The sequence below is a fragment of the Poecilia formosa genome, unplaced genomic scaffold, assembly GCF_000485575.1.
Source record: "Poecilia formosa unplaced genomic scaffold, Poecilia_formosa-5.1.2 Scaffold635, whole genome shotgun sequence".
Classification (NCBI taxonomy): Eukaryota; Metazoa; Chordata; class Actinopteri; order Cyprinodontiformes; family Poeciliidae; genus Poecilia; species Poecilia formosa.
Window position 1 is genome coordinate 45,745 of NW_006800574.1, and position 17,029 is coordinate 62,773.

General features: G+C 38.9%; 1 protein-coding gene across 1 annotated transcript; it reads right to left on the bottom strand.

Moving 5' to 3' along the window:
- Nucleotides 1–7: 7 nt before the first annotated feature.
- nt5dc3 (5'-nucleotidase domain containing 3) lies at nucleotides 8–15,113 on the bottom strand. The gene is made up of 14 exons (XM_007541824.2): nucleotides 14,715–15,113; nucleotides 13,926–14,098; nucleotides 13,251–13,325; nucleotides 13,108–13,163; nucleotides 12,082–12,172; nucleotides 11,848–11,985; nucleotides 10,194–10,254; nucleotides 9,921–10,023; nucleotides 6,822–6,923; nucleotides 6,641–6,722; nucleotides 5,683–5,769; nucleotides 2,268–2,408; nucleotides 2,107–2,171; nucleotides 8–2,001 (listed from the first exon to the last, which is right to left on the bottom strand). The coding sequence occupies exons 1-14, from the start codon at nucleotides 14,995–14,997 to the stop codon at nucleotides 1,707–1,709; spliced, it is 1,752 nt and encodes a 583-aa protein (XP_007541886.1). The 5' UTR covers nucleotides 14,998–15,113; the 3' UTR covers nucleotides 8–1,706.
- Nucleotides 15,114–17,029: the final 1,916 nt, after the last annotated feature.

A 17,029-nucleotide genomic window follows, 5' to 3' on the forward strand; every position in this document is an offset into this window, starting at 1 on the left:
GGCGATAAAGGTTATCGCCACCAAAAGTTTATTTCATGAATCCCTTTTACATGATGTATCAGTGCTTGACATGATTTTATGTCAGGATTTACTTTTCCTATGCTTGTAAAATCCTCATAACCTCAGATTGTTTTTTTAAAAAATTCTTTTATGAAACAGCAGCATCCACAATAATCATTTACCAATCGTCTAAAATGAAACGTACAGGCTGAATTTGGTGTAAAATGGCAAAACCAGTAATAAAAAAAGATCCTAATTCGTCAATGTGCACAAAATCAAATGAACAAAAATACTGCATAATATCATCCTAATATAAAAGCGACACGTCCTGCAGTAATGTGAACAACAGATTAAGGCAATGGAGAATAAAATGTCAACGTAAAAACTCCCATTTCACCAGGGAAGGTAAGAGACAACAAGGCAAAACCACAAATGCATGTTAAGCCCGATGTGTTACTGCCCCCTATTGCTCAAGATAGATAAAATCCATCTATTCTATTAAATACTAACACACTCTCAGTTACACACACACGCACACACACACACACACACACATGCATTTGGCTTAAAAAGTAATACATCCAGTGTGAAGACAATTATCTGAAAGGACTGAAATAAATATGTTTAAAGAAACCACAAACCACAGTTTGAACTTCTGTTACACTTTAAAGGGCATATATTTCAGAGCAAAAAACAAAAAAGAAAAAAAAATCTTGAAAACGTGAAGCTTAAATAATGACTCATTTTCCATCATAAGTTGATTTAAAATAACATATTCTGAAAAAGTCCTGCTTCCACACATCATCTGCACCCAGATGGCGGATGGAAGTGTGGCTGATCATGAGCAACACAGAAAAACAATGGAGAGAGCAAAACTTGGCAAACATAGATGAAGAAGAAAATTTTCTCCTCACCCAACAAAACTGTCCCACAATTTCTTCCCAGGATTAGGGAAAAATTTTTAATCTCAAAGGACGAAATGAATGACAGTATTATGTATTCTCCAGGCTCATAGGGGAATTTTATAGCTCAACCAAGTAGCCATGTTACCTTCACCTGTTATTAGAATTCTGTATTTATCAAATATGACTTATAATAATTTTTAGAATTGGGCCTCTGTCTCTTTAAGAAGCTCTTGCTCTTTCCAACACTCCACCCTCAGCATGACATCACAAAAACCTTCCTCCATTAAGCCTTCGACATCGTTCTGAGCGTTTCACTGAGAAGCAGTTCGTCTGATGAGCTCAGCAGATGAGCGGTTCCGCCAGGTGTTTGCCAGTTGCTGCAGCCGCTAGTCTGGAGGAGATGTGTGGGGGGGGAGTAGCACAATGGCTGCCACAGGAGACTAAAAGATTTCCCAAACATGCATGAAAGAGTCAAAGCAACCCTCCAACTTTGTTTTTGATGAGGGAATAACACGATATAAAGCTTTAAAAAGTTGATTTGATACCAAATACACGGAATGATTATACGTGTAAAAGTGACTTGCACAATCACTGCAAAGCTTGCTAATAAAAAGCTTTGTTTCTTTTGCATTATTTTGCCTGATACTTTAGACATGGAAATTAAGATAACTCATGATCTACAAGTTTGAACACAGTTGAGGTAAAAACAGAAAAAAAAAAGATATATGTCCATTTAAAATACAAACTACTACTAAAATACACTTTTTAAAGCAATAAGTTAAGAGACTGACTGTTCAGTCTTTAACTCTTAAACTTCCCTGTGTGATCAGACTCTGCTAGAGGAGGAGGAGGAGAAAAAGAAGAAGACGAGACCCCAAACCCAGAAGAATCTTGCTCTGGCCAAAAGGGCGCCTCGTGCTGCAGAGGAGTGCGTCGCGGAAAAAAGGTGTGCTGGAGGTCATAGTTGAGCATGCAGCTGATAGAGGCCATGTAGATGTCGGCGAAGCGGGAGAGTCGGCGTGAGAAGTAGGTGGGATTGTGGTAGGTGCGGAAGAGGCTGCCGAACTGAGCGTTGAAGATGTCCTTCGTCTGCGGCCTGCCACGAAAAAACAAACACAATCAAGACATGGGCACTTCTACCGGAGCAGAGTTAATGATGACTATAGCTAAATCCTTTCAGATCAAATCCATCTTAGATTACTTCATGGCTTCTCTTTCTTTGATCCACTCCTCGACGACAGCTTGGGTCGCTGGATCCCGATGTGCCTGTTCAGACGAAAACCCCGTGCACGTTAAAATTAAAGAAGTAAAGACGGAGTGACATAAGAAGATTAAATGGAATGTTTGCGATGGTGGTCTGACCTGCATCTGTTCGATCAGTACGGTCAGAGCCTGTAACCAGGTCATCATATGGACGTACTGCGGCGTGTTCATGATCTTTATCTCCTTCCGCAGCTCAGGGATGATGGCGCCTGTCCTCCAGCCGTGTTTCAGAGTTAAATCCTGAAGAAAATCAAAGTTGAGTCAAAAGCATGTGAGCTGCGCCAATTAACTGCAAGAAATTACCGTATTTTTCGGACTATAAACTATAAACCACTACGTTTCGCCCACGCTTTGAACCATGTGGCTTGAAGCCCGGTGTGGCTTTTCTGTGGATTTTTCTTCAACCACCAGGGGGCGCTTTAGCAGGAAGTGAATCATTGGAAGTCAAAATTGGAAATCAAAAGAAGAAAGTGCTGATTTTTATTTATAACAAGCACATGCTAGCAGCAGGAAATGTTTTCAAACTCATACTCGCTCATCATGGAAACAACAGGAAGAAGTTCATATGATGCAGCTTTTAAGTTGAGGGCTAAAGATCTGGTAGAACAGATCGACAGCCGCTAAACTCGGCGTGAATCCATGGTCAATAGCAGATTTATTAAGGACGTGGTAAAAAACCGAGAGCGGCGGAGATACCAGCGGCTTATCGCCCGGTGCAGCTTATATATGTACGTTTCCCTTTTTTTTTTTTCTTTTTTAAACTTTGTAGATGTGGCTTATAGTGAGGTGCGCGCTATAGTCCGGAAAATACGGTAGTTAAAACAGTAAAGTGGCGACATTATGCTTAGGTAAACATTAAAAGAAATGTCAATAGACAATTTTCAGCTGGTATGGGATCTGATGAGTGACTCAAAAATACCCAAGATGGAGTTGGAGAGCATAAATGTGTAATTGAATCAACTCTGCCGTAACCTGAAGACATTCCTCCACTGTGCCTGTTTACAGCCATTATCTCCTTCTCTCCATCCAGGGGGGTCTGACAGTAAGCTGTGGTCAGTATAAACCACAAATGTCAACTTCTATTGCTCTAAACAAGCTCGACAACATAATTGACTCGTGGCTGCTGGCCACTGAGCAGGCTTCATGCCAGTGATGTAAATCGTTTGTTTCAGTATCACTCTTCACAGCTGATCATGCATATTTATAAACACATCTCCGAAGCACTTAAACTCTGCGATTCCAAATAATATATTGGCAGAAGTTGGCCTGGCAGTAACAAACGAGCCACTTTTAGAGATAAGAATTGAATAAAGTGGAGTGATACTGGCGCTCTGACATTTAACAATTTGCGCAGATAAAATAAACAGGAGATAATGCATTTTAGTGACCATTAATCCATTTCAAACGTTGAGCTGGAGTCTCAGTTTGCGCATCGGTTTGAGCAGAATGAATAAGGACCAGTGTTAGTAAAGCTTTGCACTTTTAGTAATAAAATAATAATAAAACCTTTATTAAGCCAGATACTTTTCTATGGAGTTCTATTCATAATTAATATTTATTTTCCACACACGCAGTTAAACATTTTGGCAGACATGAGTGGACGCGGTTATCTTTGCAAATGGGAACGTGACATTTTTTATTTCGCACGTTTACGTGAACGATGCATACTGTAATCATCTGAACCCTGAATACTGCTGAAAAAAGATGTTTTAACACGAATGCAAGTTGGAACGTTTCTGTGTTTCACTTCAGGATCCTTTGAGGAAAACACGACGGCCAACAACACGAGGGAAAAGGTTTTGAGATGATGAAAAACGTGTTGCCTTACGAGCAAAAGTCGTGCTGTTTTGTTTTTGTTACTTTTTCCACAAGATAAATGATTCCAATTTTTCTTATCATCTGGAAAAAATGTGTCATTAACTACAACACAGTCATGTCGGGGTTTTTTTTGAGAAAAGCATTACAAAGCCCCGATGTTCAGCTCAAACAAAACAATAGCTTTGTTTCATATCTATACAAAAATTAAACTCCCTAACCTGCTGCAGCAGTGAGTCCACATTGTTTTCTTTCCCAGGGGCTGCAAATATGCTTGGAAGACCCAGACAAGTCTTATCATCTTCTTCTGCAGAAAATCAGTAACCACCTAGGCACTCTATCTCTTTTAGGCTCGAAAATAAGCTGTGTACGCACTCTGAGAGGGCCCAGCTCTGCAAAAGATTTCAGCATTCTGATTATTATTTTTTATCTCTTTTATTCATCAAAAATACCTAACCTGCAAGAAAAAAAATCGCCCAGATGAACTGAAGCTTTTTTTGTGTTCTTGCTTTACTATTTTATTTTCCATCTTATACGCTGTGATCTGTTACTGTGATGTTATCACAGAAACATTCTTTTTGCCAACACGATCAGAGTCCAGGGGTAATGTGGGATGCCAAAACACGGTGTGGACCAGCGGTTTTCTTGTTTTTTGGTATTCCTTCTGGAATTTCATCCGACATCAAACCAAATCAAACGTCTTGAAAACAGCAAACGGCCCGTAGTTGTAAGCCTGTCGCAATAACAAATTTTGCAGGATGATAAATTGTCCCAGACGTTATTGCAATAAGTGATAATATTGTTGTTTTGAGAGCCGTTTCAAGTAATATAATAATAATAATAATAGTAATCGCATAAGAATGCAAGAACACGTTCTCAAAGATCAATAAATTTTAATTCTAATGAGCGTTTTAAACACTGGAACTGGAAGACATTTAGAATAAATAAAGAAAACCACAGAAACAACAAATAAAATAAATTATGAAGTCTCTATAAACAAAATGATCTTTAAAAAGAAAGAAAGATAATTTCTTTCTTTCTGTTATTTTTGAGACCAGAACACCAGACTGAAGACAATAAATCGAGCAAATGAAAATTATTGAGTTTCTTTAAATCTATCATGCGATTACGTAATTTATTTATTGTAATAGTTGCACAGTAAAGTCATTCACCCATTCAAACGTCTACTGACTGAACTTCCATCGCTCCGATGACCTGAAACCCCTGATCACAAGCCAAGTACCTGAACAGGTGATGATGTTAAAGTTTATATTGTGTTTTGGGTGTGGTGTACAACAGCACACCACAAACATGTGCATGTAGTTAGCTAATTACCAGCTTGTGGTTAAACAGGTCTGAGGCTGAGATTCGACGTTAACTTGTACTGCTCCTCATAAACCTCTTTGGTCTTCACTGATAACGAGCCGATTGCTCCTGCATTTGTGTCGGCAACGTTCCTGAACCTCATCTGATAAGCCGAGACTCCCGCAGGGGTGTTATTGTGAACTGTGGAAAATTGACTGGAATATGGGCCGTAGACGACTGGGAAGATTAGACGGCCAGGATCTGTCTTTTTAGCTTAGAGGATTACACACTTCTCTGTGGTAAAACAAGACTCCTCTTTCTGCTCAAATCCCAAACAGCAACAGTGTTTCTAGATAAAATTAGCCATTAGTAAATATGTGTGGATGCTGCTTACTGCCAAGTCACTGTAAATGTGATCTCCAAAGTAAAGTACTTTGGATCCCCTCCAGCCAGTGAGTCTGAGGAACTCGTAGAGGTTTCCCTGCAGAGCAGAAAGAAAAAAAAATCAAATAAAACAATGAAACTGTTATATCAATGAATATTGACACAGCAGGAAATTCACACAGAAAACTGCTGGATTGTTTCTCTGAGCCAAAGGCTTTTGGGAGTGAATTTGGACGGTTTTAACGAGACACTGGGTCAGAGATCTGTGAGAACCAAAGAACGAGCTCATCAGATTTCACTGAACCTCTTCCACTATATCAAATATAGAATAGAAATATGTTATGATGTACTTTATACAAACGTCAGTGGGCAGAGAGTGATTATTTTCACAGAAGAAAACATTTGCCTTCGAGTTGCCAAATTGTTAGCATTTCCATTTCCATGTTTACATTTTATTGTTTATTTCATTCACTCAATAATAAATATGAATAGTTCATGTAACAAATAAAAAAAAATGGAAGTGGAGAAGAACAAATAAATAGTAAGCATGAGCTCAGTTCAACATTCATACAATGAGCAAAGAACTGCTAACAGAGGAAACAGACAGTTTGGTGTATTTATGTTATATTAAGATAATTCAGCTCATAATTCATTAAATATTCAATCAAACTTCTCTGAATGATGGAAATTATCCCAGATTTAACTTTTATTATTTTATTGCTCATTCCCAAGAGTTTAAAGACGAGGTTTCATCAGATTAGACATTTTAATGCAAAATTAAACTAAAAACTACATAAGTTTACAGTAATCCAGGATAAGAGTTATTTTCAACACAGTCTTCATTTTAACAGTTGAACTCATCTATTGACAAAGTGTTAAATTATGAATCAATTCATATTTGACTAAACACTCAGTTAGCAAAATAATTTTTTTAGACTGTATAAAATGTGAATTTTCCGACGCAGTACCTGCTTGTAGATCTCCCCTTTCTCCAGCCTGTGAATCCTGTCCCACAGTAACACACCTTTGTCTGTCACTCGCCTGAAGGGTCTGTGGAAAAAGTGCAAATTGTCAATAGTCTAAACAACAGCAAGCAGACCAATCATATCTATGAGAACGCGGCAGAAGCCACTCAGAGAAAACACTTACTTTCTCCTGTCGTTGAAGAAACTCGGTTTGTCGGCCTGGACGATAACGACGTCAAACAAGTCTCTCCAGTCTTTTCCCACAATGAAGCTCATTCCACGGTCCCTGATGAGAACAAGGATCACTTGGGGTCAGAGTCAATAGATGCCTCAAGATGCGAGGCGGAGGAAGCAGCACATGGTCACAGTGCTGGTAATGCTGCAACTGTAACAGTTTTTTAAAAGACACACGGATCACGGTGCGCGTCGACCTATGAAAACAAAACACCGGGAAATAGCTGCTTAGATGTGCCGGAGCAACGTTTTGTTCACTGCCGTCCTTTGCAACACTGTTATTACTTCTCTATTGGTGCCTTTATGTTGGGTAATTTTAAGGTACCATGAAGAAGAAAGGCTGAAAAAACAGAGAAGACTGTTTGAGTTTATCTCTTTGAAAGCTATGGACTGAGACATGAAGGTATTATGCAGAGACAGTCAAAACATAAGATAACTGAGGCACATAGAGATCCCAACTTCAAACTGGATCTGCTATAAAGAGGCATGAAGTGAAAAAAATATGTCAGTAAAAGAAAATAAACAACAACGTAGGACAAATTAACAAAAATATTGCCAGAAAATAATACCAAGTTAAGCTACAAAAAGGGGAACCAAAAAAAAATCTATTTGAAATCGGTAAAATCAGATAACAGTATTCAGTGTTACTCTGTAAATCTAGGAGGGTTTAAGTGATTCAGTTAATTTATTACACCTGACAACAAAAAGACACCATATCTGTTTAACTTTGCCCTATTCAGTCTTTACCTCAAACCAGAAGGGAGGAGAACAAATTTATTCTGTGAAGGAAGTTTGCTGCTGGCTAAAACTGACCTTCACTTCCTGCTGGCTTCTCGTCACAAACACTGCTGCCACTCACCTTACAGGCTGCGTTCACAATGCCAGACATGCAGTTTCTGTTATACATACAATGAGAGGTATCTACAGCTAAAGACAAGAAAATAATGTTAAAACAGACTTGAAGACTGAAGCTTTAAGCCTTCAGATTTGGGAATATTTCAGTCATCGCTGGATAAACCAAAACAACTTTATGTGCTGCTGGTAGATATCACTGATGGTCTTTGACCTTATTTCCATACGGTAGAGTATTAGTAAAGTATATGCTGTTCCTAAAGTCCTTCATAAACAGTTGGCGTGGCTGTGGCAGAACGTCAAAGACAAAACATAGATTTTATTCAGCGGCGTGAGAACGAAGAGCTTAGTATTTTCTAAGGCAGAACCTCTGTGTCGCAGCTTTTACAAGAGCACATTTTTATCAATTTAAACATCAATATTTAGGGCCAGCCCAGCTTTAAAGCAGAGCATAGAGGGGCGACAATATTTCCTCCCTGATCGATAGCTTTTTCTACCCTGTGGCACATCAGCAACCGGACATCTACGCCGCTTCTCTGTGGCTCGGTGTGAGCATTTTCGTCTGTTTGTACAAATCCTGGAGAACATGCAGCAGTCAGACACAAACTACATACATTTACAGAAATGACTGTAGTTACATTGCACTTTTCTGGTGTGTTTTCTTGTCCTAATTGGCCACTTTGCAGTCCCATTTCGCTCATCTCTGCAGCAGCTTTTCCCTCTTACTTACGTGCCCTGCTTTTCAAACTAATTTCCACATTGTTGACGCGACGGAGGCAAATTACAGATTGAGCTCGTTTTCCAAAGACACCTGGAGACGTAAGTCGGAGCGAACCGCCGACCCTACCGCCCGGTGGAAAACGTGTTTGCCGTGCGCTCTGAACGTCATCCATCAAAACCTGTATTTACATAGCAATTTAAAACACTCCATTAGTAAATATTTAAGAATTAACTAATTTCCGTGTGTGTACTCGTCTCCCTCCTTGTTGCTTTGATGACTTAATATTAAAACAAGGACATCGCTTCATTGCTTTTGGGCTTTAGATAATCTTTTGAAGCTCAAATTCCCAACTGCTCAATTTGTGCAAACAGCTTTGACTTCAAAGGACTTCATGGTCGATGCGAAAGTGTACGGAATAGTAAATGTTGGCGCTCTGATGTGTGAGGCCCGCTGCACACAGTGCCTCTAAAAAGTATTCAAACCCGTTGGACCTTTTGAGTCTGGAGCGCTGTTGGTTCAAGTTTTCCTTCCTAGACTGACGTGTATTTAGATCCATTCATCTGTCAACTCTGAGCTTCCCTCTACCTGCTGAAGAGCAGCAGCTCTGTGATGATGTCATCCCCCATGTCTCAGCATTGAGATGACGTTTTTCCTAAGGGTAATGTGATGTGTTGGCTTTCTATGTTTCGCATGTAAGCAAAAAAAAAAAAAAAAACTAAACTAAATTTTGGTCTCACCTGACCAGAGCGCATTTTTCCACGTTTGCGTCCTTTACATGGCTGGTTAGTAACCTGGTGCTCATGGGAATTTTTATGGCTTTCCTATTGCCACACCTTAAATACCAGATTTTCGAGGGGGGAAAAAAAACCTAGTATTTGTCCTCTTCACAGATTCTCTGACATGAGCTCTTGATCTCTGCAGCTCCTCCAGAGTTAACATGGCCCTCTTGGCTGCTTCTCTGATTAATGCTCTCCTCGCCTGGCCTGTCTGATCAATGAAATGGCATTTATCGGAAGGCTCGCGGTTGTGCTGTTCTCTTTTCGTTTCTGCATGGCGGAATGAAAAATGTTCGGTGAGATGCTAAAAAAAATTGGCCTAACTGAGCTTTAAACGTCCTTATTCCAGATGGTTTTTCCTTCTTTGTGATGTCATTTGTTCATTACTGCTTGCTAACAAACTCCTTTATGCTGGGATAAAATTATGAACATATATTGATTAAATACGTCACTTTTGAAGGTGACTGATTTAGCTGAATTTGTTTTTTCCATGAATATCAGATTGAGGATTGGATCTGGTGATTATAAGTGAACGTTACAGTTTTTCAGATTTTAATTCAATTCTACTTCATAGTTGAGCGCCAGTCAAAAAATCCCAATAAAATACAAAAACACACCAAAACAGGGCAGCTTTGGAAGCAATGTACGAACACTGCAAAACATCACTCGCTGTGAACAAACATGGCTTAATCTTACTCACACAAAATCAAAAGGGCTGTTGGTGATGAGAAACATCTTCTTTCCGTGCGCCGACAGCTTCTTCAACACAGCATGGCTTTGCTCACCGTACCAAATGTATTTTCCTAGAAAAAAAAAACAAAAAAACAGAAAAAAAGAGGGTCAATAGTACTAATCTATTGTGCTTTCTATTTAAAAAGCGTGACCTCTCAATGCTGAAACGATGCGTTTGCGCCTTCTGAGATAAGGCAGTATCATTTTCTCAAACAAAAGGAAACGTGTTAAAGAACGTTACCGATATCCGCCTCCACAGCTCGATACATGATGCCCTTGACATGGACATCTCTGATGGCTTCCTGCGAGGAAGAAGAGCAAACAGCACTCAGCCAGAAAGTCAGCGACACACAATTAGCATTCAGCTCTGACAGCAACTTTGCTCTGTAAATAAACAGTTGGCTTGAAGCACAAGAAGAATCGTTCTTGAATACGAATGACACAGGAAGAAAGCCGGAGTTTCGGAGCTCTGTTGTCACAGCGAGAAAACTTTTGAACCGACGACTCCATAAAAGCCACACGTACACTTGTGGGGAAGCCTAAAAACCTCCATCAAATTCAAAGACTAGCTGACGCAATAAAAAATTTAAAAGAGCAAAAAGTTTCAAAAACGCAAAAGGTCAAAACTGAATCATAAAGCGGGAGGGAAGGAAGAGATTAAGGAGGGCGTCCTTGAAAAGATGAGAGGGATTCTTCAAACGCAGCATGTGCGTGTGAGTGTGTGTGTGGAGCTTTTAATGACAGCTATCTGTCAAAAAAATGCTTTAGCGTCACTGAGAACAGACAGGAGCGGCACGACAGCAGGCCTCAGAGGGAAAACACGGCGCTGATTTCTCACCGTTCCTCCTGTGAAGTAGCAGAGCCATGTGGCCGGTGGCAAAATTGCTCGTCTAAAATTAGACGCTGCTTTTTAGTCGTGCTAAAATTAAGATGGCACAGGACGACTGGAGTGTCGCAGAGAGCTGCAACGTGTAAACACAGCAACACTCAAGCACTATTAGTCCGGGATAGCTATTTATACCCCTAAAGCTTTAGAAATATTTTTTGCTACAATCACAAACCTGAATGCGTTTTAGAATCATTTTGTGAATTTGTGACAAACACAAGAGTATGGTGTGATAAAGCATATAATGTTTATAAATGTCAAAGAAATGTGTAAGAGTGTGACAGTAAGCCAATACTGACCAACATGCAAACACCATCTGTGGTGGAAAACTGACACTGAGCGAACACAACCTCGCCACAGGAAAACGGTAGTGGCAGCATTATTCAATCAGATTTTCCCACTCAGGGACAAGGGTGTACAGAAAATGGATGGATGGACGGACGGATTTTCCCTTCTTTGATGAAAAGATAAGTTCAGAGAAGATGGAAGAAAGCCTGTCAGAGGCAGCCGGCTTGAAGATTTTCACCTTCAAGCCGGGCAACAACCCCAAACAAACAGCACAACGAACACTTCAGAGATCAAAATCAGAGTTGGTGACAAGACTTTAAAATCTAGTTTCACAGATACCATCCATCCGATCTGAGTGAATTTAGCTATCCTGCAAAGACGAAACAAAGAAATACGTGCAAAGCAGCTGGAGGCACAACCCTCATCGTTTGCAGCCGGAACTGATGGAGAAAGATGGTCCTTCAAAGAATTTCCTCATAAAGGCTGAATAAACATGTGCACAACCCCTGCACATAACCATGAAATGATTACGAAACCACGTTCATAATCATTTTAATCTCACTTCACTAATATACACAATTGCAATGTAAAAAAAAAACAACACAGAAATGTTCATATTGTTTTGAAATACACTGCAAGGTAGGATTTTAACTGCGGGCAGACACCAGCAGATGCAACCACGGATAGGAAGAACGATGCAACAAAGACGAGGCGCGTTTACCTTTACGTCTTTGTAGAGATGGACGGGCTCGTAATCGATGTTGTGCCTCATGAAGAAGTCGTTGACACAAGAGAGGAGTGTCATCTCCGGCAGCGAGAATATGTCCATGAACTGCTTCATGGTGTGGCCGTGTGTACTCTGCAGGACAGGACAGGCATTCGTTCGTCATCACTGTGTGCATTTGAGGCTTTGGCAGCTAAGCTGAGAGCTAGAAAGTATGCAAATGAGCCTCACCTTGCCATAAAAGTCACTCATAATCTCAAGAGGAACATGGGAGCCTTCATACATGGCAATGACTTCCTCGTCAGGCATTGGATGAAGACCTCTGCAAAAAAAAAAAAAAAAATTTAATTTAGTAATCTGTCATTTTATCAATTATTTTGATGATTAATCAGATAAAGAAACAGGCAAATTCTTTAGATTTTTCATTTAGCTACTTTGGCCTTTCTATATAACATCTCAAATTCAATAAAATATGCAAATAAACAAATAATTCAACTCTTTTTTTAAATTATAATATTAACATTTTATTACCTAAAATGCGACACCGTGTCATTCTTTCAGTGTACGCTTGATCATTTGCAGCAAAGGATTCGTCTGCGGCTAAAAATTGCTTCTAACATCAACTTGTGAAAAGCTCAGCTCTTTCTGCTTGATAGAAGATTAATACAGTGTATGGCTAATCTGTTGATGAACATATTAATAATTGTATTGTTAGGATTTTTTTTATTTATTTATTTTTTTTACATAATGTTTAATCAGAGATATGAACCAAGACGCCTCATGACCCCACTAGGGAGAAACATGCAAGATAATGGATGTATGGATGTTGAACTGGATGAAGTTAAAATTACTAGAGGAGTTTTAGCTTAGACAGGTTTTATTTTACCTTAAATGCAAAACATATATAATTTTGTTGAGTTTGGGCTTAATTAATGGCTCTGAGAATGTTGTGTTTTCAGCAAATGGCTATTTTTTTTTTTTTTTTGAGTCCAGCGTAATCGGATTGCTAAATTAGTCGACAATTATTTCATCATCGATTCATCACAGTTAATCTGATTAGTCGTTTCAGCCTTATATTCAACAACTTTTGCTGAAAAAAAAAATTTTGGTAATAGTTTAGATTTTTTATTTCCTATACAGACACGCATATACTAAAAATCTTAACCCTTGACTCTTTGTGACATGAGAAAAACGTCCTATCCTAAAACCATTAAGCAAATAAATGTTAAGATTTCCCTCTGCACTGAAGGAAAATACCTGTAAACAGTTCCCAACTGGATGTAATGAAAGGCATCTATCTTCATCAGGAGAGCCTGTTGCAAACCAGATCGATGATTTTAACACGGCAAGTCCATCCTTAGCCGATCCTTACGGTTTTACAGAGGAGAACTTCCTCTCACCTTCTGGACATCGTAGTGAAGCCCTCTTACTGCAAAATCTGGAATATATTCATACTTCCGCAATTCCTCTGGATACTAATAATCACACAAAATTCAAGGTGACAACAGTAGTTAACACAACGCTAATGCAGGTAACAGATGAGGTAACAGCCCGGTCTAATCTAGAGTTGCACAATACTTTAAATGTGATTAGCACAGTGTCAGTATCACAATCACAAAAAACGTCTTGGATGCAATATTTGATTACATACTATGTTGCAAATTTTGCATGGACGACAAAGAAAAGAGCTGGAAAAACATGGGTTATTCTTAATCAATACAGACGTCACTGTATTTAGCAAAATAATGGCAATTAGATGTTTTTCTGATATTGAGAAGCCTGGGTTAAGCCTTAAAACAAGATTAATTTAGAAAACCCACAATACAGGGTTCCTGTTAAATTAATATTTATACTTTATGATTTTTTATTTATCTTTTGAAAAGAAAAAAAGGAAATTCAAATATCTGTCATCTAGAGAATGCAATAGGGAAGAATGTTTCCAGAGTCTTAATATTGCTAATCAAATCCTTTTCCAGGCTGTGGTGGAACGATGATAATACAAACGATTAGAACCCATTATTGTACATTTCCTTTAAAGTTTTGTTTTCTGCAGTCAGCCCCATAAAGCGCCTCACCCGGTGGTTGTTGATGAGAATGTCCCGCGCTATGTCAAAGATGAGGGTGTGGAGGTGGCTGGAGTAGAAGGCCAGGGTGTAGTCATAGTCGAAGCCGTAGATCTCGATGTCTCGTAGGCTCATCTCATTGTTTGCAAAAATGGTGTCGGGATCAACGGAGCTGGTGGATATTACTAAGAGAGAAAGGAAATAATGTCAAAGGAAAATCCTTTAATTTCAATAAATTGAACGACAAGGCACTTTAACAGACATTAACGATGTAAAAATGGATGATCTGTTTTCTAGTTTGAAGTCCAAAAATGCTGCCAAACGACCACATGCCTCTTTTTGGAATGGGAGGAAATGTGTCGTAGTTTATTTATGCCTGCTGACTGTAATATCATAAGTAATATATAAGAATTTTATGACAGCCCTTTGTGCAAGGTGACACCAAAAAATGATCCAGCACCCATTACTACATTGAGTTTTATTTGCTGATATGTTTTATTTTTCAAATATTGGCCAATAAATTATGTTACGTAAATTTTAACTCAATTAAAAAGTGTCTACAAATCCTAAAAAATAGATGGAGGATAAAAGAAAACTATAAAAAAATTTTGCCATTGCCTCAAACACTTAATATTTGTGATAATTTGCCTTCATAACAGCAGATATAATGTAACTACTCTTCACAAAGACTTTCACAACAAAGCTGTATAATAATAGTAAGGCATTTGTCACCAGGGTTAGATCAGCGTTACAAAGCTAGAGTATTTTTGCATTTAAGATATTAATGTTAGAGCAGCATACCCTCTGTCTGTCTTTTAGTCTCACTGTAAACAGACCACAGCCTCTCTGTAGCGTCCTGACCATCCGAGGAGCTGCTGCTCACAGATGCTGCGCAGTTTTTGGCTCCGCGCTGCTGTAGCAGCGGCTGGACACCGGCTCCTCCGCAGGAAACTGCCTTGAAATTCCTCTTCCACCAGCCACACCTGAACGGGTGGTTGGGTAGGAAGCTACGGAAGACACCCACTCTCCGCAGACACTCCGTGTGTCTCGCCAGAGACGAAAGGGACCGCGACAGGGGCGCCATTACGGTGTTTTCTGCGGGACGAGCGGTTCGGAGGGCGCCGAGGAGTCCCAGTCGGCCGCATGTGGGACAGGCTCTTCTGTAAATACCGAAACTGTCCCTGTGTGGTTACTCTGACGTCACTTCCGCGTTTCTAAAGGTCACAGCCAATGAGAGGCCGATGCGTCCGGTATTCTGCCTGCTCGGTAAACAGAGAGAAAAAAATATATTTTAGATGCAGAGAATCACAGATATGTTTTAGATAATCTTACTAAAGAGTTGCATCGTTCTAGACAATTAAGTGAAAATAAATATTAGTCTGGGAAAAGTTCAATATAAGTAAAAAAAATATATAAGTAATATATTTACCACCCTTTTTATGACAATAAAATAATTTTATTTTAACATCTAAAGTCATGACTGCGGACAACATATTTATAACAAATCCCGCTCTGAATTGATTAAAAAGAGATCATCTAAAATGAAACCCAGAAAGCATACAGATATAGAAAAATATAGAAAAATACACTAGTTTTGTTTGAATTGTAGTTTAATACAGTAGTGTACCGTACAGTTTCTGTGTTCATGTCATGAACGTTTCTGTACTTTACTAACACCATTTGAACACATATAAGTAAAACGTAAAACTCCCACTGCACATCACTGTTTCCACCTTTATCTGCTGTTGACACATCACTGCTTTGGTGTGAAAGGTGTAGACTTGTGATAAAGAAAAGTGGGCTGGATGATGGTGTGTTTATTTGCACTGCTTCAGCAGCAAGAAGGCCTCTGGTGAGGCCTTGTCCAGAGAAGTTCAAATCTGTATTTCATGGGTTTTTGCCTAGTTTCTCTGACTTCCAAAAACATGCGTGATCAGTTAGCTAATTGTAAATTGACCATGAGTTTATATAAATACACATAACTATTGGGAATTTAAGTTCCCAAATTTACTCTGTGTCCTGTACTGTGACATCAAAACAGAAACCCGCAGACTGCAACCATCAGTCTTCCTACTGTAAGGTGAAAGTCCGAATGAATGGCCTAAAGTATGCATGGAAAACATAGGTAGTTATAATTTAATCATCTTAAAACTACACAAAACATGTACTCCTGAGTTAAAGTATTTTCAAAGTTTTTAAAAATATATAATTTGTTCTTTTGTCACCTTACATTCTTACATCTATCATTCATCTGTATTTTATACTAACTTAGTCCTTGCATGTTTGGGGTGTTTTGTGGAAAGAAGGGAACTATCTCCAAAAGTTAGTTGTCAAGAAGTTAGGAAGACCCTGGACAGACTGATAAAAACAGGATAGTAGAAATGAAAACAATGAGTAAACCATTTAATGCTTTATTCAATTAGTACAAGACAAAATCTCCAGTGACGATTTTGACAACTCAAATATATATTTTTAATTGTAGCTGCTTTTTAAAGTGGCTAGTTATAGACTGACTTACAATGTTGAGTCAAAGCACATAGCTTCAAAGAGCAGACATGTGCTTTGATTTCAGATAATTGTCATGACCGACCAACAAAAGCTGCTTATTTTCTGACCACCAACTTAGGGCATACCCTACCTTGATTCTGATTACCCCAGGGTTAGGTGCCCTATTCAGGTATGGAAAATTAACTAAAAAGACAATAATCATTCATCTTCACCCAAATATTACTTTTTAGAAATCCAATTATGGGTTATTATTTTCCACCTTCTATCTGAGAGATTTAACATTTGATAATGTCATTTGAATACATTTATCAACATGATATGTCAATGTCAACTCTGCTGTCTAAAATCATCCCAGGGCTTGATTGGTCCATAGTTAATCCCCAACTGGACTGATAAGAACACCTCAAACTGGGGTACTTACTCTCCTGTGCAATCCTAAACATGCTTTAACGGAAACAGAGCACAGAATAACTTTCTTTCATGGCCATTTTAGCCCAAAACTCATTGCAGCATATGCAATGACTTTTGCATTTGGTGAAAAATGTCAGGCTCTGAAATGATTACACACAGTCACTTTTCGGTAGATTTTCACGTGTTCTGAAAATCAG

What these genes read in the sequence shown, in the direction of transcription:
- nt5dc3 (XM_007541824.2), bottom strand. Translation starts at nt 14,997, where the DNA reads ATGGCGCCCCTGTCGCGGTCCCTTTCGTCTCTGGCGAGACACACGGAG. An exon ending in GACTAAAAGACAGACAGAGG is followed by an intron (nt 14,099 to 14,714) that starts GTATGCTGCTCT and finishes TTTCTCTCTTAG; the next exon opens with TAATATCCACCAGCTCCGTT. An exon ending in TTCTTCAACGACAGGAGAAA is followed by an intron (nt 6,723 to 6,821) that starts GTAAGTGTTTTC and finishes CTTTTTCCACAG; the next exon opens with ACCCTTCAGGCGAGTGACAG.